We start from the raw sequence: 22,055 nt of genomic DNA on the forward strand, positions 1-22,055 counted from the left end.
ATCAAGAACGATGTTTCCATTCGGAGAACAGTACATGTTTTTACATGTCCACATGCGGACAAGAAGATAGTTATTGCAGCTGGAGAAAAGTTTGCAATTGCAATGTATCAGGGACATGATAAGTATTCCACTTTGGATGAAATGAGAGTATATATGTATACCTGCAAGATAGCAAAGATGCCTGTTAGTGCTTCTTTCCAGCTAGCCTCTCTTCCACCAACCAGTGCCGCATGTGAACAGCATTCTCTTCGGGTTTACCTACAGGTGCAAGAGTGGCTGGGCCATTCATTAGATCCTGTTGAGTGGGGATGGAAAAGTGTGAGTGACACACTTGTTCCTATAACAACCTCCCTTCCTACAGCTCCAGAACAGCTCCTGAATTTGATATCATGTAACTGTAAAAGTGAATGCAGCCACAAATGCGAGTGTGTGCGGATGAAGTGTGGATTGCAGTGTGGTATTATGTGCACCAAATGTCGTGGGGCAACATGCACTAATGTTGTTTATCAATGATCGTTCTGATGAAGAGGACTTTAATGGACTGGTTATTTTTTTATTTTGTAGTTCCATTAATTGATTTTAGATCAGGTTTCTTATTTTTGCTGTGTATTATGCAACAATAATGGATGTTAAATAACTAAGTGCCTTTTACTTCACATCTTATACAAGTTACGATACAACTGAATGAAAATTTTTCGCGCAACAGTCGTGACATGCATATTTCGGCACTTACACCCTTATTGCCTTAAAAAAGTATGAAGTCGGCATCTGAGAGATGGGGACTTTTTAGGATCAATTTTTAATACCCAAAGGAGCATCTGTGCCAAATTTCAAGACTACATTATTTTTTTTCAGGTAATATGCTATAGTCAATATTGACCTAAATTGCTCAAAAACCCATTGTTGTACAGTAGTTCATTGTCATCCTTAATACGTCAGTCAATTATTATCGCATATACATGTTTGACCAACCGATTTAAAGCTAATAAAATAACGGAATTTTTTTTATATAGGTATATTTTTGCCTATCAGTGGTGAATTTGATGTAACTGGTGATTGTATAGAGCAGTGATATATTTTACTTCCATTAGTTGAGTATAAATTAGGTTATAAGATAATTTTTGCCATGTATAAAGTAATAAAAACTAATGATTAAGGACTAAGGGCCCTTAACTTTAAAATTTTGACCAAATTTTGATATATTAGAATGAGTTTTTTTCACGCAACAGTCGTGATATGCATATTTCGGCACTTACGCCCTTATTGCCTTAAAAATGTATGAAGCCAGCATCTGAGAGATGGGGACTTTTTAGGATCAATTTTTAACACCCAAAGGAACATCTGTGCCAAATTTCTAAACTGCATTATTTTTTTTCAGGTAGAACACTAAAATTCATGGGCTATTAAGCTATAAAAATTATATCGCATTCAGGACTGTGAACGCAGGAGTGTTGAAGGAACAGCTAAATGACTGGCTAACTGGCGTGAGGAAAGCCTTCCCCCACCCGCATGACCCGCCCCCCCACTACCATTGGCCAGGTAGGTAGCGTACGGTCTAGTGTCGCTACGGTCTTCTGGGGGCGACCCGTCGCTAGTTTCATAAAAATAGTGGTGTTGTGTAATGTTATAAAAAGATGATTTTGAATCAATTTAATTTATTTTCTTGTTTTTAGAGCATTTAAATAAAAGTTTTTTTTATTTTTTTAGAATTAATTTATTTCATAATTTTTATTTATCATTGTAAATATCAAAATGTTTCTTAAGCTGTTCATTTCATTTAGAGGTTCGATATTGACTGTTTGTTTGTCAGTCAATTTTGGTGCAGTCTAATTCATCAATAAGTAGACCCTCTTACGAATTTACTCTACTTAGGGCCACATATGGCTTGACCAGCTGCGAAGAGCTTTGAACCTTAGTAGGTACACGACGGCGTGGTCGACAGTGCTACCTTGCATTTTGTGTACTGCGCAAGCCTAGCGTAATATAATTCATAATTTCGTTCTGCAGTGCCGTGACAAAAATTTATCGGGAATTGCACAGATTTAGGTTGAATAATGTGAACACCCAAACTACCTTGTGAATATGGGGGCTTCCGCGGTTATGAAATTCGATTCTCCGCCAGAAATATTTAATACGACCATTTAAAATTGTATGTTTGCTTAACATAAATTTCATAAGGGCGTTGTGGCGATACATGAAATGTCTGCGAACAATTACGGGATACTGTTCAATTAACCGCTGTGTTGTTACCATATCCAAATCATCCGGATATTCCATAGGTTGTCCAACGACGATGAGGAGAGCTTTTAACATATCTAGCCAATTGATGTCATTGCAACTGAATGTCAAAAAGTAAGTCTGCGGTCCTAGACACCGAATTTGTGCCAACAGTTCGTTTAATGCAGTACGCCAATATGCCGCTGAGCCTCTGAAGTTCTTAAGGTAGATGAACGTCTTCCACTTTCGCATCTTGACCTTCAACTTTTTTACAGAAAGCAGATTTTGTGTTTTTTGCCCTGTGGTACTCTAAAATTTGGTGTATATTATTTCTCTATGTAAACACTATAATATAGATGTTTAGTTTTTTTGTTATTAATAAAACAATTTGGCTTATTGTTGAGATAGTATAAACCTAATCATTGCGCCTAATTCATTTGCTATATTTCAAATTTGTTTTTACAAACTAAGTTTTATTTCAGTGTAGATTTGAGGTTTAAAAACATACTCCTCAAAACGATTCTATCGAGCCCAAACTCGATGGGTTTATCTTATTTAGTTCAGAAATTACTATGGCCATCTTCCGGCTTCATTATCAGAACTTCATGGTACCATATTGTTGTATTGTCACCGAAGATACATATGTGCACCAAATTTGAGCTTAATCGGACATAGGGAAGTGGTTCTAATTCTGCTTCCAAGATTAGTGTCGAACACACAGACATACATACATACAAACATTGCAAGTTAAATAAAAGCTTGTAAAAATGTTAACACTACCTGCTACGGCCATAAGAAACGATGAACATATACGTACATTTATGTAACGGAAGGCAAACGAACTTTGCATAAATTATTTATGTAGGCCTATGTATGGTCACAATATCATATCACCTAGAAAAAAGTATAGTAGAGCCTTAACAAAGATCATGTCTGATTAGTTCCCTTAGAAACCCATTTTTCGGGATAAAAATAGCGTATGTTCTATTCCTGGACATAATTTTTCTCTATGCCAAATATTATACAAACCTGTTCAGGCGTGATTGAATAACAAAAATATAAACTTTCGCCATTATTATAATGGTCCTGACGCTGTCCTGACACGACTTTACCCGCATTAAAATTGTTTAGTCTATGTTTTACTCTGAGTTTAATATACTAAGGGAAAAACGATACATGTCCAGTTGAGATTTATACCAGAGAGGATAAAGATATATGTCCAGTTTATTGCGAAAACAGGTTTACCCCAATTTCAGTCCCTACATTTCCAAATGTCTAAAAAATAAATAATTAGTTTGTAGGTATTTAAGTAAGCAGTGATTTGAAACCAAATAGTATAAATATATTTGTATATTTGTTCAGATTAGGGAGCTAATAAGTATATGGCGAAAACAGTTTTCACCACTTTTCTACCCCTTAAATTTTTAACTTCGAAAAATCCTGAAAATACTTTTTTTTTAGGTATTTAAATCAACAATGTTTGAAACCAAAAAGCATAGCGATTTCTGCCCAAGTTATGGGGATTTAGAGGGAGATTTTAAGGAAATTGCAAAGACAGTTTGCGCCCCTTTTCACTCCCTTATTTTTATAATTTCCTAAATCCTATACCATTATATAGGGTCTTTAATTTAGCAATTTTTTTGAACCAAATAACAGTACCATATCTGCACAGGTTAGGGAGTTAAAAATAAAATGGTGTAAACATTTTTCAACCCTGTTCACCTCCTGGAGAAAATAAAGCATGCTATATCGTCAAACCCGCTGCGAAATCTGCTCTTGGTCTGACGATTTCTATGATATAAGGTGTTATGGGAGCAGCTACAGTAGTCCACGCAGCAGCTTTTACGAAAACCTGGTACCGTGGAGTGTGTGTGTGTTTGTGTGTGTATATATATATATATATATAATACACATAAAAAGAGAGCTTAGAGCTTAGTTTATCGGTGAGTACACTTCATTTTGTATGTTATAATTACTGGCCATAATCAGGCACTCAGACGCTTTCACATAGACTTTTTCATTTTGATTATTTTAAACTTTTTTCTATTACATTAACTTTACATGGCTTCACATTCATGGGTGCAAAAAACGTAGAATAGAACTATGGTCAGTAGGCCTTCTGCGTTACACAGTTTAAATCCCACTAAATGCAACACTACTTCCACAAACCCGCAAGAACATAGACAAGTTGTCACGGCAATCTTTATAAAAGCTCTCTACTATCCCTCACCGAATGTCAAAAACAAAGCTGTCTTGTGCCTGTGTGTACATCTACGGCCGTACAAGTCACTGTAATGCCCACTGGATGTCCTCACGCCCCGTGGTCTTATTCTGTAATAGTACCTAGAAATAAGTTGTATTATAATTTTATTTACGTTGCATTTCCTTCACGTATAGCTTTATGATCTCTTGGGCGATTGTATAAGCATCGATTTTGTTTCTGATGGTAGACATCAGTCAGAAGATAACTATAATGTTAAAATAAAATATTACAAGGAAACTAAAATTGTTCGTTTTGTTGTACACCATAAGTTGAATATTAATTTGTATAGACATACATTGATTGCATTTTGAGCGTAAAAGGGTTTTATCTGCGCCGATCATTCAACAATAGGGAACAATTCAAAATTGTCTTGGAATAAAATAAAGAGTATAAACTGTCTGAGTAGCCCATCAGGAGTTTACGAGCTGATTGCGTACAAGAAAAAAACCTGAAAGGCGGCCTTTCCGATGGGGCACAATTCAGGGTTTTCTTTCGCTTAAAACAGAGCGAACAGCCAACTCTGGAAAGGCAGCCCATCAGGATTTTACGAACTGTATGCGTACAAGGAAAAACCTGAAAGGCGGCCTTTCCGATGGGGCGAAATTCAGGGTTTTCTTTCGCTTAAAACAGAGCGAACAGCCAACTCTGGAAAGGCAGCCCATCAGGATTTTACGAACTGTATGCGTACAAGGAAAAACCTGAAAGGCGGCCTTTCCGATGGGGCGAAATTCAGGGTTTTCTTTCGCTTAAAACAGAGCGAACAGCCAACTCTGGAAAGGCAGCCCATCAGGATTTTACGAACTGTATGCGTACAAAGAAAAAACCTGAAAGGCGGCCTTTCCGATGGGGCACAATTCAGGGTTTTCTTTCGCTTAAAACAGAGCGAACAGCCAACTCTGCAAAGGCAGCCCATCGGGATTTTACGAACTGTATGCGTACAAGGAAAAACCTGAAAGGCGGCCTTTCCGATGGGGCGAAATTCAGGGTTTTCTTTCGCTTAAAACAGAGCGAACAGCCAACTCTGGAAAGGCAGCCCATCAGGATTTTACGAACTGTATGCGTACAAGGGAAAACCTGAAAGGCGGCCTTTCCGATGGGGCGAAATTCAGGGTTTTCTTTCGCTTAAAACAGAGCGAACAGCCAACTCTGGAAAGGCAGCCCATCAGGATGATACAAACTGTATGCGTACAAGGAAAAAACCTGAAAGGCGGCCTTTCCGATGGGGCGAAATTCAGTGCCCACAACGATCTAACGAAAACTAAAAATTTCTGAAAGGGAGCCTTTCCGATGGGGCACAATTCAGGGTTTTCTTTCGCTTAAAACAAGGCGAACAGCCGACTCTGGAAAGGCAGCCCATCAGGATTTTACGGACTGTATGCGTACAAGGAAAAAACCTGAAAGGCGGCCTTTCCGATGGGGCACAATTCAGGGTTTTCTTTCGCTTAAAACAAGGCGAACAGCCAACTCTGGAAAGGCAGCCCATCAGGATTTTACGGACTGTATGCGTACAAGGAAAAAACCTGAAAGGCGGCCTTTCCGATGGGGCACAATTCAGGGTTTTCTTTCGCTTAAAGCAAAGCGAACAGCCAACTCTGGAAAGGCAGCCTATCAGGATTTAAATAATTGTGTGTGTGCTCGAAAAAACCTGAAAGGCGCCCTTTCCAATGGGGCGCAATTCAGTCGCCCCAATTAGGTCAGGTCAGTTACTTTATAAATACTTTCAAACTAAACGAACATTAAAAATAATGTGAATTAATTTTAATGGTTGTTTAGTTTTAAAGTATTTATAATGTAACTGACCTGACCAAACAAACCGTGACAAAGGATAAACAGTAGGCACTAACATAATTTTTTTTTTACTTATTACTTGCGCAACAATATCCAAATAACAAATAAAACATTAAAATTTGAAACGCTAAAAACTCACCTAAGTTAGAGGCGGGTACAATTCCTTTGCCAGGTAAATATTTACAATCGCGGTAGATGCCAAAAAAAATGCTAAAAATCCGAAAATACTTTCATTCTATGCTCTTTCACTTCCTCTTTTCAAATCAACCGGCGGAGATAAGAAATTCCAAATACTTTAGGAGATATCAAATTTTTAATTTCATGATATGTAGAGTCGCGGTAGATGCCAAAAAAAAAATGTAAAAAATCCTAAAATACCTTTATCATATGCTCTTCAACTTCCTCTTTTCATTAAAAGCGGCGGAGATAAGAAATTCCAAATACTTTAGGAGATATCGAATTTTTTAATTTTGCAATACAAGACCTGTGGAACCATTCGAGCGGCGCCATTTTTGTTATTTTGCCGTGTGTTCTTGAATACGTGAATCGTGAATGCGTAATTAATAAAATGGTTGATTAGGTCAGGTCAGTTACATTATTAATACTTTCAAACTAAGCCGACATCAAAAATTATTTTGTGAATTAATTTTAATGGCTGTTTAGTTTTAAAATATTTATAATGTAACTGACCTGACCAAACAAACCCGGACAGAGGGTGAACAGTAAACTAAAATGGTTGATTAGGTCAGGTCAGTTACATTATAAATACTTTAAAACTAAGGTGATATTAAAAATAATGTGAATTAATTTTAATTATTCTTTAGTTTTAGATTATTTATAATGTAACTGACCTTACCTAACAAACCCGTAACAAAGGATGTACAGTAACAACTCACGTAAATTTTTTTGTTACTTATTACTTGCGCAACAATATCAAAATAACAAATAAGACTTTAAAATTAGAAACGTTAAAAACTCACGTAAGTTGGAGGCGGTAATTAAACACCGTTTTAAACAATAATTGAACTAAATAATCACGTATTAGTTCATTTGAATTCTGGCCTATCACGAACAATCACGTGACATCGTTATCCAATAAAAAAATAGATACTCGTACGTAAACAAGAAACAATGGTGCACGCACGCCACAGGAATGCGCTGGTTTTGTGCTGAAATTTAAAAATTCGATATCTCCTAAAGTATTTGGAATTCCTAATCTCCGCCGCTTTTAATGAAAAGAGGAAGTTGAAGAGCATATAATAAAGGTATTTTCAGATGTTTAGCATTTTTTTTGGCATATACAGCGACTCTACATATGATGAAATTAAAAAATTCGATATCTCCTAAAGTATTTGGAATTTCTTACCTCCGCCGGTTGTTTTGAAAAGAGGAAGTGAAAGGGCACAGAATAAAAGTATTTTCAGATTTTTAGCATTTTTTTGGGCATCTACCGCGATTGTAAATATTTACCCTTTGCCATTAGTAGAAAATTATGTAGTTGTTCACCTACGTCTCGAAAAAAAAAATTCAGACTCTTAAACAAGAAACAATGGAGAACGCCGCATGAATGCACAGGTATTTTGATGGAAATTAAAAATTTTTATATCTCCTAAAGTATTTGGAATTTCTTATCTCCGCCGGGTTTAATGAAAAGAGGCAGTTAAGAAGCATAGAATAAACGTATTTTCGGAATTTAATTTTTTTTTAACAAATATCGCCCAACTATGAAAATTAAAAAACTCGATATCTCCTAAAGTTTTTGGAGTTTCTTATCCCCGCCGGGTTTAATGAAAAGAGGAAGTCAAAGAGCATATAATAAAAGTATTTTCGGATTTTTAAAATTTTTTTTCCGCAAATACCGCCCAACTACATATTTACCTTACGGACTAGTTTATTAATTCTAAACCAATCTATTAAAGTGCTAAATACTTTATTTGCCATCAATTCGAGTTCAGTTTGTGATTTTGCATTAATAAAAATACTCGTATCATCTACAAACAAAACTGATGAAGTACCATCATCCAGATATGCTGGTTAGTCATTAATATATAACATAAAAAGTAATGGACCAAGAATAGATCCCCGAGGTACTCCTTGTTTGATATCGCCAGAACTTGACACCACTTCTCTACCAGTCTGTGGATCATATATTAGTACTTTCTGTTTACGATCCAATATATATGATTTAATCAACAACAATAAATTTTCTATACCGTATAATTGCAGTTTCTTTAATAAAATGTCATGGTTAACACAGTCAAAGGCTTTTGTCAAGTCACAAAAGATAGCTAAGGCATACTTTTTATTATAATATGTTTAATAAATTAGTTAATAAGTGGTACGCTGCATTTACAGTAGACAAACCTTTTCTAAATCCAAATTGGGAAGGAGAAAAAATATTATTTAGTTCCAAATGTTGAATCAATCTTACATAAATAACTTTCTCAAAAATTTTACTGTTAAAAAGAGGAACGTCTTAAATGTGTGAAAACAAAGTAATTTCCAAATTTTATTATTATATTTAACGAAAAGGCGCGAGGCGAGAATTTTACTAAAATTATCATCACAAATTTATTTTTGTCCAAACAAACCAAAAATAGTTTTAGTTATGAAATATAATGGATTACCCATACCTTGCACATCCATAATATTTGAAATCTCCCTCCATGTTTCTTCCTTTTTATCATTATTCCTAAAATCTTCATGATCCCTGTCATATAAAACAGGTCGTAGGCGTACACATTCTATCAACAAAGCTTCTAGTTGTTCGTTTTCAACTTCCTCAATACTGCTTGCGGATGTCATTACCGACTATGGCTAAAGTATCACGTAAACTTGAAACGGGGAGGTTTAGTTGTCCTTAGGCACACCACTTTGCCGTAACCACGAACTCAATGAATGTCGAACACACTTTTGTACTGTTCCAAAAACAATTTAAAAACTGTCAACATATTAGAACCACGACAATCATTCAAAGTACGCAAAACATATTTTTCATTTTAACGAATATAAAACATTGTCATCAAATAAGGTTTATTCAACCAATTCCATAGTGATTGTATAGTACAGCTTCTTGAGTATAAAAACTTTAGAAGCGAGTGTTTACTTACGTCGAAAGGCTGATAGTATTTTAATGACAAGTTACTGAAGGAGGCCATGTTTGTGCAGGCAAATTTTGTTGGCAAATTAATCACATGTCTTAAAATACAAAATAGAAATGAACTAAATAAATTCATTTTCATGTTTTTTCTAAGGCCACTCTACAATGATATGGAACTGGATACGTATTTCTTAAATGGAGCTGGCTCTCAAGGTTTAGAGTGTCTACTTTAGCACACATTAGACACAGGGCCGCAACTAGAGTCTCTGGCACCCGGGGCATGAATGGATTTATGCGGCCCCCCCCCCTCTTTTTTAGCACGGGGGGGTCCGGGGGCCCTCCCACGGAAAAATGGTGCTATTTAAGCATTTTCCATACCTACATGTAACAGTTTCTGTGCTACTGTACTTTCCATGCATGAACCCACTATGTCCATAAAGTAGTCCGTATAATCACTAGACTTGTTCATTAAATATGTTGAGACGTTATATTGTAAATCAGATTAGACATTCCTGGCATGCAAGTTAAAAAACTTTTTACCAGTTACCAGTTGTAGTAGGAATTACAATGCAAGCGATTTCGGCGCCCCCACAGCTTTGCGCCCGGGGCGTATGCCCCGCTTGCTCCCCCCTAGTTGCGGCACTGATTAGACACATACAGATTAGTTCGCAATGCCTAACTCTTTCATTTGTTTTCATCTGTGCAATGAATTTACGCCAACCGTCGGTGCTCCTTCAATCAGCACAGACCGTTATGGTACATCACCGCCTAACCGGAACGAGTGTACCTGCGTGAGCGACCCGAACGCGACCCATTGCAGTGAAGTCAAACGAGTGCAATGCTACGAATGCCAACTGTCACAGTCGTACCGATTGTCGCCCGAGTGGCAATAGACCAGTGTTATTGCTCCTCATGCTGTTATTTTACTTAATATTAATGCTGTCATAATTTAAACAAGACAATTACTAGACAATTTTTACATTCTATTAATTTTTTTAAATTAATAATTATTGTCTGAAGTAGCGCGACTCGGCTGAAGACATGTCTTGAAAATCCCTTTCGCACACAACACATTTTCGCAGGAACCATGCTGAGGATAGCGTACAGAAGCCACAGCTTTGACCAGTTCGTCACCACCCTTCAAGCAGACCAGGCGCATATATCTCCCAGGACCCATCAACCTTTGTCCACAGGTGTCAGCATTACAATAGTGTACATTTCCGAATCCTTCTGCTTCAGGCCCTGTGGGTAGTTTTCACGGCCGGCCTGAACTCACCGGCCGCGTAACCTAAATATGTGTGCCCACGTATGAGACTTTTTGTGGTATTCGTAATTTTACATTTTAGTCTGGGCATGGGATGTGAACCAGACTTCAAGTAATGAACTTCAAAAACACTGGACTTTTTCAGCTTCGCTCAAACTGGGCCGCCAGAGGGTATCCATTTAAATTCAATGCAGCATTACATAGTCACATCTGCCCATATCTAGTTTATGCTAAGGCAAGAGGGCCTGTATGTAAGAACCAGCATCACTAAATATGCATGGTCATCAGTTCGTGACCAATCAATGTGTCGCATCGAGTCTCGGCTCTTGACATAATCAAGCCTTGTTCACAGTAGCACGATGTACGAGTAATACATGCAATTAAAGGAAGTCTTACCAGAATAACTACCTTTCTACCCACAGTCTTGTGTTGGAAATCTGGGGTGTGCATAGCGGGGGCTGGCATGAATAAGGTTTGACTTTGCCAGGCTAGCTCTTGTGGCTTACCAATAATGTCTTGTGGGTCGTCGGCCCCAGCATGACCCACTGTGCTCGGAGGCTGCGGTTCAATTAGAAACCCAATACTCACCAGATACTCGCATTGCCAGATAAGCTGAAAAGGGTCTCTGAATGATAGAATCATTTGGAAAACACGTGTTTTATTCACACATGACATGGTTTACAGATCTACAGTTTTCACAGGCAAACTTATCAATATTGGTATGTTATGCTTATTCCTCGCGGTAGTTTTATTCCTAAGAAACGAAATTGGTTAAATCCTGTAGCTCGGGTTTTGCGGTGGGAACCGAGAGTCTATATTAATATACTTATTGTGATGTACTGTCAGCTCGGTTGGTAAGGCTGAGAATATTGTGTTGTCTATGGTTCATTAGTCAGCAGCTGGTATCATGGCGGACAGCTCGTCAGATAACCTGTTGACGTGTCCCGGCAACAGCGTCTGGTGCTGGAGTGGCGTGAGGTGGGGCGAAAGGCCCGCTGGTAAGCTGGCAGCTGCTCCTTGACTCTCGGATGTTGGCACTTTCCTGCCCGTTTGCTAGGCCAGGGGTAGAGGAGGGACGTTAGTTGGAGCCCTATAGCGAGCTCCGAAAGGCCGCTCCAAGGAGGGTTTTCTTTTTTTTTTTAATTAAAGGTTTGACAAGTCAAGTATCACCTATTGAGCAAGGTACTCACTCGTGTAAATTACACGATCCCACCACCAACAGTTGGGTTCAAACGCTCCAGCTCTTGGAGCTCTTTCGCAAACACTGCTACGAGCAGGGGAAATAAAGCAAAGAATGAAAATAAGGTATTACCAGCAAAGGTATAAGATGCTGGGAAAAATTGGAAAACCCAGCCCGCGAGGGAGAAGGGGGGGGGGGGGCCATAGGCGGCATGGCCACTTGATTTTAGATTTATTTTAATTAATTTTGAATTATGACTGTTACGTAATTTTAGTTTTAATATTTGCCCCTTTCATTTTTTTTAAAAAGTATTGGTTTGTTATAAGTTTTGTAAATCTTATTTTTAAATATGTTTTTATATTATGTTATTTTTTACGTTAATGGTTTAGTTACTTAATATTTAATAATAACGCATTGGACTTTCAATCAAAATACTGTGTGCGACGCTCCCCCGCTGTGAGCATGCAAATGGACTGTTCCAAGGCTATAAGGTGGTGGGGGAAATACGTCAAGGAAAAAAAAAAAGACAGAATGAGCTGTAGGCGGGGAGTCGTCAGCTGATCGCCGTGTGGCGTGTGTGCGCTTCGAGCGTAACGGGCGCGATGGATCGTGGTATTGGGCCTGGGCAAGCTCGCGAATACTTTTTCAATAAAATCAGCAGACGTGTATTGAGCATTGGGGAATACTTACGTCGTCACGGGTGCCGCCAAGAAGAAGAAGAGTTCACGCTACATTTTCCGTTGATTGCAGAGTTAATATGAAGCATTTAGCACCTCTGCTAAATTACAGCCCGCTAAACTCCGGGCCAGGAGGTCCGGGGTGTGATTCAACGTACATCGTTCGTCCAAGTAAGTGATTCCGGCCCTGAACTTTTGCCCCTGTAATCCCGGGGCGTTGATTTGGACTTTGCCAAAATAAGAGTGAATAATTCAAAAATAACTTCTGCAAAAAGACCCTGCCCACAACTTCGAGTGTATGTTCCATCGTGGTACCAATTTTAACGAACCTTGTATCATGCGAAGCGAAGCGTCGAAAATTATAAATCACCCGGATGTAATTAAGACATTTTAGAGTGACATTTATTTTTATTAACTTTTATTTAAAAAGAATTGTAATTCATTATTTACATATATATATATATATATATATATATATATATATATATATATATATATATATATATATTTGGAGCAGCTTTTCATCAATGTCTGATTTTATTTATGGGTTTATTACAGTATTTATTTATTGGTATATACTAAAACGTGGCTCTATTAAAAGCCTCTGTAGCTCTATAGGGCAAAAGGTTATAGGTATTATTGTAATCTTTTTGAGATTTTGTCTTCAATTAAATTGCCTGCCATGTTCGTGCGCAAGTAGTCCTATTAAAGTTTTTGGCATTTAAAATAATTAAATTATGTGTTTTTCGTTTTAAATACTACTGCTCTGCTGACATTAGAGATGGGCAAATGGTTCACGAACCGCTCAATTGAACCGGTTCGCCTCGAGGAATGCTCGGGAACTGGTTCTTGAAAAAAGAACCGCGGTTCACTAGCTCAGTCGAACGATGTACACGTACGATCCATGGTACGATCTCTACAAGGAGAGATGGTTTGTTCTTTGTTTCTTCCCTTCCTCACAAGCTGCCCGATTCCATGCGTCGTGCAATTCACATAGCTCTCGGTTCTTCTCGCGTTCTCGGCTCTTTCTCTGATCTCTCCGCTCTTCGGTTATTTTCCGCACTTTAGAGTGGGAGAGGGGAGAACCAATCCCCACTCCAAACAACTCACCACCCCTTCCCGGCCAAGTGAACGGTCTCGTCTCTTCTTCCCCTCCCTTCTTTCACTGATCACGGCTCTTCTTCCTCTTCCTTCTTTCTCAGTGCACGTGACTCATACATAATTGTGACTAAAAGCCTCCGTCCCTTCCCCCACTCCTTCAACACGTCGCTCTTTTTTAATGAACAAGGTTCTCATCCTCTGTTTAGTTTGCCCTTGCGGGTCTTTTTTATATGTGCTTGTGGCAACAATTAACAACTGAAATCCTGACTTCGACAGTTGATGTATGCTCTGAGTAGAATTTTCTCAATTATTAAATTATATATACCTATATTTTTACTTCGTTTACTGATGTGGGAGCAAGAAATTTATTTATACAGAGTTTGCACTTGGTATGACAGTGTGGGAAAGATGTGTTTTGCTCATGTTTACGGGAAGAAAAGAAGAACAGCTGGCAGCTATCTTTATGTGCGTGACTGACGAGGGAGGAGTTTCAGTAAATGTACTATAAAACAAAACAAAAAAAAACAAAAAAAAACACAAGAGATAAAGAAAGACACTTTCGCGGGGTAAACATTTGTATGATGGTCTTGTTGGCATTGTTTAGTCAAAATAAAAAGCTTTTTATTACTTGTTTTATCCAGTTTTAATAAAAGCATTTATTTGTTTATAAGTAGATTACTGAACAAATCTCCTCACTTTATTTCAATTACACGTGCATCAAAAAATTTTAACTAACAATAAATTGATATATTTTAATGTGAGCTGCTCGGCTCTTACGGAATTATCGGCTCTCGTGGTTCAAATCTCTCGGTTCTTTCTTTACTCGTCCACTCACCTCCACAAAGGACCTGCCCGGCTCTCGTGCTCGTGGTTTTCAAAGCTGTCGGTTCCTTCTTAGTGGTGGGCAGTGAAATCCATACCTGTTACTTTTTCACCGATATCAAAATTTCACGGGTATACCTGCGACCAGTTTCTATAAGTATCAGTGAATTTCGGTGAAATTGATTACCTACAGTAATACGACCACTAGCTTTTAGTGTCCACATAATCGTTGAATTGAGTTTCTGACGTTTTCAGTCTTAGTACAATCATTTTTTTATGTATATATTTTGAAGTAAAACTGTATGTGGAGTATACGAATTGCATACTTGTAATAATTACAGTAAAAAAAAATCACAGTTCACCGAATGAAAGCCTAGCAGAATATCACGGAAGATAATGAATTCTCATAAATGTTTTAAAATTAATGTGTGTTCGTTATATTATTGAACTGAAAGGACAGGGATATAAATATGGAATCAATATTATTAAAAATATTTTTAACATAATAATTATGCAGTACTTTTCAATTTTAACTCGAAATAAGCTCAAAACAAAATGAAATGTTTCTGTGAAAAACATTGCATGCATTTAATTTCATCATGCACCGAGAGGCAGTGATTTCACTTATCCCCTTTATTTCACCATTTTTCGGTGCGAAGGAAGCAGTTTACGATTACGAGCATTACTAGAGAGAGATTTCACCGTTCACCGTTTAATTTCACAGGAACCTAAATTTCACTGGAACCGATTTCACTGATACTCAAATGTAACAGGTAAGCCCACCACTATATCCTTCTTATCACGTTTTTTTTTTTTTTTTATATTAACGTGGCCTACAGCTTTCGCCAACAGCCAAAGGGTCATTATTTTCAGTATGAATCTCAATTTCAACTCGTTTTCAAATATCAGAATATGTATGGTACACCCATGCCTTACCCGGGACTCGAACCCAGGACCCCTCGCACCGTAAGCCGGTGTGCATCCGACTACGCTACGGAGGTCGGCTTATCACAGTTCTTTCTCTTTAGTTTCACATGGCATTGCTCGTCGCTGCCATTCGTGCTGACCTCTTGCGGATACATTTTCAACTAATAGTGACAATAACTGCTCTAGTACACACGAGAGGCCTCTAAATTGGATTTTTCTACATACAATTTAGGTATAATTCTCACATCATGAGCAAATATGCATTCAATTTTATTTTCATTTTACGATTAAAAATACTTAGTTAATATATATTGAGTTACTAGTACATCTTTATTATTACTACTTAGTACTTATATACTTTTTATTATTGGGCTTAATCAACAGATTTGTTTAATTGCAGTCCAATAATGGCAATATTTTTAATTGGTTAGCTATGCAATTAAATTTTTTCTTCTATAAAAATTAAGTTGATAGTACAAATACATCGTAATTGCGATAAGTATGCAGTTAATTCAAATTCTAGTAAAAAAAAATTAAATGAACCGAAGAACCATATCAACGAACCGATTCACTTCGAAGAACGAACCAGTTCTGAACCGCTCATAAAAGTGAACCGTTCTGCCCATCACTAGCTGATATTCCTATAACATATGGTCTTTGATTAATTTACTTAAGAATTTAGGGCCACCCATTTATTGGAACAGCCCGCGAAATAATAATTTTTTAGGTTTAAAAGATACGGTAAATTTATACATTTGTTCAATTTCTACCTAGATTAAATACAACTCCTTCAGACATTAGTTACTGATAGAAGCGACACATATTCTACACACAGGTCATTATTTTTCCTCCCCAGAAATCCGCACACAAGGACACTATTTAATTATTATTTACATATATATATATATATTATTGACACACATTTTATCTGGTTCATTAATTAGCAAATACATATTCACTGTTATAAATGTCAATAATGCTTGATGTCATCTATGTTTGGTTGTGGCACCACTCGTCGCCTATATCCCAAGGCTGGTGTAGAGAAGACTGTGGGATATGGCTTTTCTTTGAGAGGCGGCCATGTTGGTTTCAGAGGGAGGAGGCCGAGGCCAAATGCAGGACACGACACTGTGTAACCAATATATCGCGTAATGCACACACAGTGCGTGTAACGCAGTAGCGGCCAGTATTAAAGAGTACAAGTGCATGTGCACACCCAGTTTTCTAAAGAACATTTATTTATTTTATAGTGTTAAAAGTTCCTTTTTATCTACTTTTACCAGTGGCAGCTACCAGAGTTACACTCGTCGCTTTGTTTGCATCTGTCATGGACGTCTGTTTTTATTTTTTCGTTTGCGGCGATACGGCAACGCTGTAGTGTTCACAATGGATCTGTGCACGAAACGCGCTGCCTGCATGCCTGCCTCGGTCCTTTTGCGCATGCGCTCGAAGGAATTACGTCACCTCCTACGGGACATTTTACACTGGACGAGTGCACGACTCTGGTGTGCTCGTGATTGTCCTGGCATTTCGTTGCTCATTGATGAAGTTCCAAATTTCAGCACGCACAGCAGCACTGATCAGAGAAGTAAGTCATAACTTATGAATCAGCCCGGTAGATGCCAGTATTGTCCACTCCAATACTATCACCCCTAACCAAACAAACTTTTCGTTTTCAGTTTTTTACGTCCAGTAGAAACAAGTATTTGCGTGTGGTTCAATGCGAGCGTAAATATCTTTAAATAATTAGTGTGACTGTGCGTTTGTAAAATATTTTTCTGTGCCTTACGCAGGACAACATTTTTCTGAGGTATGTTATAAAGTTTCCCTTTGTTGTAAGACTTTAAATGTGAAAATGTGACTGCGTTATTTGGCGCGTATAGCAAACATGTACGATTTTTAAAAATCGTTATAATGAATTCCGTACAAACAATTTTAGCGAACAGAAAACTTACTACAAGGAAAAGTTAACAATTAAAATTTTAGGAACACTATGTCAGAAGCAAGACTTACTGCTTTAGTAATGTTGTCAATAGAAAAAAGACTAATAAATAGCATGCATGATTTTAATCATAGAGTCATCAACAAGTTTGCTCAGCTGAAAACCAGAAGAATGGATTTTTTTTACAAATAAATAATGGTGCAATACCTTTGTAGCATTAAAATATGTAAAATCATATTTTTTTTAGCTTCACATTGCTTTCAGGTGCAACACTTTGATAAGCTTAAGCCCAGCCACAAATTTGAAAAATCAAGAACATCAAACATAATTTTTTATTATTTATGTGAGGCTTGATCAGCGATCTACCAATTTGAATTACAATTTAAAATCTTTTAAAAAACAACTAGTCTGCTCAATAAGCTTCGTTGAGTTAATTCGGGCTACAACTACAGACATGAGTTTGTGTAATAAACGAAATATATCTTTCACGACTCCAAGATTGCCGTCGTCCGGGGTCTCGGGCTCGAGTCCCGGTGCGGTTCCTAGCGGGAGTGGCTGTTGCAAATGTAATGAGTCCGGGTGGGCGCCAGACTAGTTCTGGTGCTAGTCGGTAGTTGGGTCGTGGGGTCGATTGCCCTGCATGGCCCACTAGGACCGTCGGCGGTGTTGCGTGGGTTTGAGGAATTCCCTACTCGGCGGTGGTTGGGAATAGCAGGTTTAAAGAAGCGTACGCTGAAGTGAGGTAATAAATGACGTGCGTCATTTATTCAGTCGACCGGGGCTCTGGTGTAACGTTGTTGGTTACACGCCACGTCGTACAACAGGTGACGTCACAAGATACAAATTACACAATTACACGCAACTGAGTCTGAGAGTTACTGGATTACCGTAGCACAAGTTTACAAAAGGAATGTTACACGAGGTTGCGTTATACAAGTTTACGAATGTTACGTGGAGATATGCGTCGCACAAGTTTACAAAAGAAATGTTACACGAGGTTGCGTTGCACAAGTTTACAAAAGAAAATGTTACACGAGGGTGCGTTGCACAAGGTTACAAAGAAATGTTACAAAGTCACTAATTATTCCGTATTATCGTGTCCCTAGGCGTTTCTGAGCCTGGCTGCTCAACGAGGGGTGAGGGTGATTGGAGGCGGCCAATCCCGTAAATCTGCGTATCGAGGCGGTGCTCGCGTCCACGGCAGTGGAGCGCGGACCGCAGCTAAATTCGCTCAAAAGTTCCCTTACGGGGAGTGTCAGTGCCGGAGCGACTGAGTTTAACCAAAGTTCTGTCCTCGGGAGTCGGCCCGTACCGGATAATGAACCTACCCCGCGGACCAAGTGTGGTGCAGGGTGGGGGGGGGGGGGGGGTTGATATTTATGCGGCCGGATTAGGTCCTGGACCGAAAAACTGGACCGGGTACACACGGAGAGATTATTAAAAAGGGGTTTGAAGAATGACTATATTTACCAGAAGTGAACTCGGTGTGGACAAAGGATGATGTCTCTCTGTGGGACGTGCGTCCGCCCCGGTCCACGAGTCGCGTTGAACTGGCATCATGTCATGGCGTCCGGCCGAGGCTCGGTGGCCCTCGCGCCAGGGTTGACCTCATTACGTTAGTTTCTGATCTGATAAGTTAATAAGAGAATTTAATGATGTTAAATTCTTATATTAATTATAAAGGCTGAATCAAGGTCATTCGTCCCTTCTACGAATTGAAAGTTATTATATTTAAGAATTATTATGGTTGAATTTTTACGTCACACCAGCGACTGTTCGTCTCTTGTCGGATTGCTCTGGTGGGGTTAATGACGCAACACAAGGTTTGAATAATTATGTCATAAGGTCTGATTGATTGATTCAGGCAGAAGGCCGCCAGGGGAACACTCACACGCGTATTGCTGTAGTTACACACGTGAGTGCCCGGGCACTCCTACGTCGCACTTTCGTTGACCAACTTCAAATAAATACGTAACACTGTTTAATAATCTATGTTTGTTTTTTAACGTGGTTGGTTTTAATGACGGTCTGTTTATTTTGGGGGGGCCGGGTTCTACCTTGGTTGCTGGTGGCTCGCCTGACTCGGGTGGGCCATGGCTAGGGGCGCGTTCCGTTAGCGGGGGTGAATACTGGCGGTTGCAGGTCGGGCTTTAGGGTGGCCTTCGGTCGGACGACGTCAAGATAAGCAGTAACTGCTACAGTGCCGCACCAACACAGATAATCTGACACCAAAACAGGCTTCAAGAATGCAGTAAGGTAGGAGGTCTTTTTTTTTCTTTATGAGTGCATATGTGTTAGCATGTGTGTATGTATGAGTGTGTGAACACCCATAATTTAACATCACCGGCCGCTACTGGTGTAACAGGTACATAAAAGTGGCGATGAGGAATTCCAGATCGGTTCGTGCACGTGGAGTGGTGTGCGGGCGATGATGGCGGCGATTGGGGTTATGGGAGAGTTTGTGCTGGGTCGGGACATGTGGAAAAGTTACCACGAAAGGGTGTAGTTTTATTTTATAGCTAATAAAATTGAAAACGACGAAGCAAAACGCGCTGTATTTTTCACTGTCTGCGGGGTGGAACTCTATAACTTAGTTTCATCGTTGTTAGCTCCACAGGCTACCGATGAGATACCCATCGCCGAGGAATTCAGCAAGCTTTCCGCACATTTAGAACCGAAACCGAGCGAGATTGTGGAGACATACAAAATTTTGAAACGTGACCAGTTAGCGGATGAAACGATAGCAGTCTATCTGGCGGAACTCCGCCGATTGAGCACACATTGAAACTTCCCCAATTTGGAGAGGATGTTAAGGGACAGACTGGTGTGCGGTGTGCGGGATAGATCGATTCAGCACACTTTGCTGTCTAAGGATCCACTGAGCTTCAAAGAGGCAGTGGATATTGCTATGGCGATTGAAGCAACAGGGAAGAACATATTGGACTTACGTGGAAAAGGAGACGAGATAAGTCCAATGCGTGTTGACGAACATCCGGTGCATGCGGTGGCGGGCAGAAGCCATACCGGCAGACGTCCGGACGGTATTCAGGCAAACATGCACAAGGGAATACGTAAACAAATGATGGGCCCCCAGGAGAACAAATGGAAACAACAGTGTTGGTGATGTACAGGGAATCATGTTGCGGAAGAGTGTTAGCATGTGACAACTGTGTGCCAGTTTTGTTCCAAACAGGGCCACATAGAGAAAGCCTGTATTACGAAACAAAATGCAAGGTAGGCCTATTGGTGGTGCTCGACAGGGAAATGTGGGGAATAAGTCTAACTCTGGACTTACTCACATGTTGTCAGATACAATAAGGGAGCAAGAGGGAGAACAGAATGAAACAATGTACAGTTTGAATAACCTGCGAGTGTTGAAAAGTAAGGCACCCTTTGTCATGGGCGTTTGGTTGGATGGCAACAAACACTGCATGGAAATAGATACAGGCACAAGTTTTTCTGTTATTGGTGGGGAAACATACAAGGCCCTGTGGCCCCAACAGCCACCATTGGACATGTGTAACATCGCATTGCGTATGTGGTCCCAGGAACAGTTGCGGGTTAAGGGAGTTAAAACAGTCTTGGTAAAAACAAGGGGAAGTGAGGCAGTACTGCTTCCGATGTTAGTGGCGGCTGGGAAAGTGCCGAGTTTGATGGGGAGGAACTGGTTGGAGCCCCTTGGGATTTCTGTGGAGGGTGTTTTTGTGGCAGAGAGTTGCAAGCAACTGAGTGTTGTGCTGAAGAGCCGATGGGTGGAGGAACTGGTATTCAAGTATCCAAAGGTATTTGACAGCAGTTGTTTAGGACAGTATAAGGGTCCACCGGTATCCCTCGCGCTTAAAGAGGGAGTCACACCAGTCTAGGAAATGCAGACCAGTGACATTTGCAATAAGGGACAAGGTAGGAGATACAATCGACAAGCTGGTGATGCGAAAAGCTTATGAGGCAGTGCCGTATTCATCGTGGGCGACACCTGTCGTGCCTATTATGAAATCGGATGGGTCCATTCGCATATGTGCTGACTACAAGGGCACAATCAATCCAGCATGTAAGCCAGAGTGTTATCCGTTGCCGACCATCAACGAAGCTCTGGCATCGCTGGCAGGGGAGAAATATTTCACATAGCTGGACTTGGAGGATGCCTACATGCAGGTTGGAGTCGACGAGGGAACGACAGATTTGTTGACTGTAAATATCAGCAAGGGACTTTCTAAGGTCCACCGATTACAGTTTGGAGTGAGCAGTGGCCCTGCCGTGTTCCAGAGCCTCATGGAAATACTCTTAGTAGGAGTAGAAGGAGTGGTAGTGCTACTGGACGATGTGTTAATAGCGGGTCCAAATGAAGAAGAGCACTGGAAACATGTAGCGGAGGTAGTGACGAGGATAGACAAGGCTGGGTTACAGCTGAAGAAGTCCAAATGTGTTTTTGCATCTGCAGTGGTGGATTTTCTAGGTTATAGGATAGATGTGGAAGGGATACATCCCACACACGACAAAGTGGAAACAATACATAGGGTACCAGTGCCCCAAAACAAGAAAGACCTGCAGTCTTTTTGGGCTTGCTCAATTTATATGAGTGGTTCTTGAGAGATAAAGCTAGTGTGTTGGAGCTACTACACCAACTGCTTGATGAAAATGCTGCCTGGAAATGGGAGACACAGCATGCAGACACATTTACCAAGGCCAAGGAATTGCTACAAACAGACTGTGTGCTGATCCATTATGACACCACAAGACCTCTGGTGCTAACATGCGATGCCTCAGAGTATGGTGT

General features: G+C 39.6%; 1 protein-coding gene and 1 long non-coding RNA gene across 2 annotated transcripts in view; one reads left to right on the forward strand and one right to left on the reverse strand.

Moving 5' to 3' along the window:
• LOC134543069 (uncharacterized) overlaps positions 1–9,378 on the reverse strand; it is a 49,332-nt gene extending 39,954 nt beyond the window's left edge. Inside the window, exon 1 of the long non-coding RNA XR_010076888.1 lies at positions 8,902–9,378. This is a non-coding gene — a long non-coding RNA (uncharacterized LOC134543069). The remainder of the gene's footprint in view (positions 1–8,901) is intronic.
• A 2,161-nt stretch (positions 9,379–11,539) lies between these two features.
• LOC134542891 (uncharacterized) lies at positions 11,540–21,406 on the forward strand. The gene is made up of 4 exons (XM_063387476.1): positions 11,540–11,630; positions 19,876–20,005; positions 20,126–20,401; positions 21,175–21,406. Exons 1-4 carry the CDS (start codon positions 11,540–11,542, stop codon positions 21,404–21,406), a joined length of 729 nt encoding a protein of 242 aa, XP_063243546.1.
• Positions 21,407–22,055: the final 649 nt, after the last annotated feature.

The sequence above is a fragment of the Bacillus rossius genome (assembly GCF_032445375.1).
Source record: "Bacillus rossius redtenbacheri isolate Brsri chromosome 9 unlocalized genomic scaffold, Brsri_v3 Brsri_v3_scf9_2, whole genome shotgun sequence".
In the NCBI taxonomy this organism is placed as follows: domain Eukaryota; kingdom Metazoa; phylum Arthropoda; class Insecta; order Phasmatodea; family Bacillidae; genus Bacillus; species Bacillus rossius.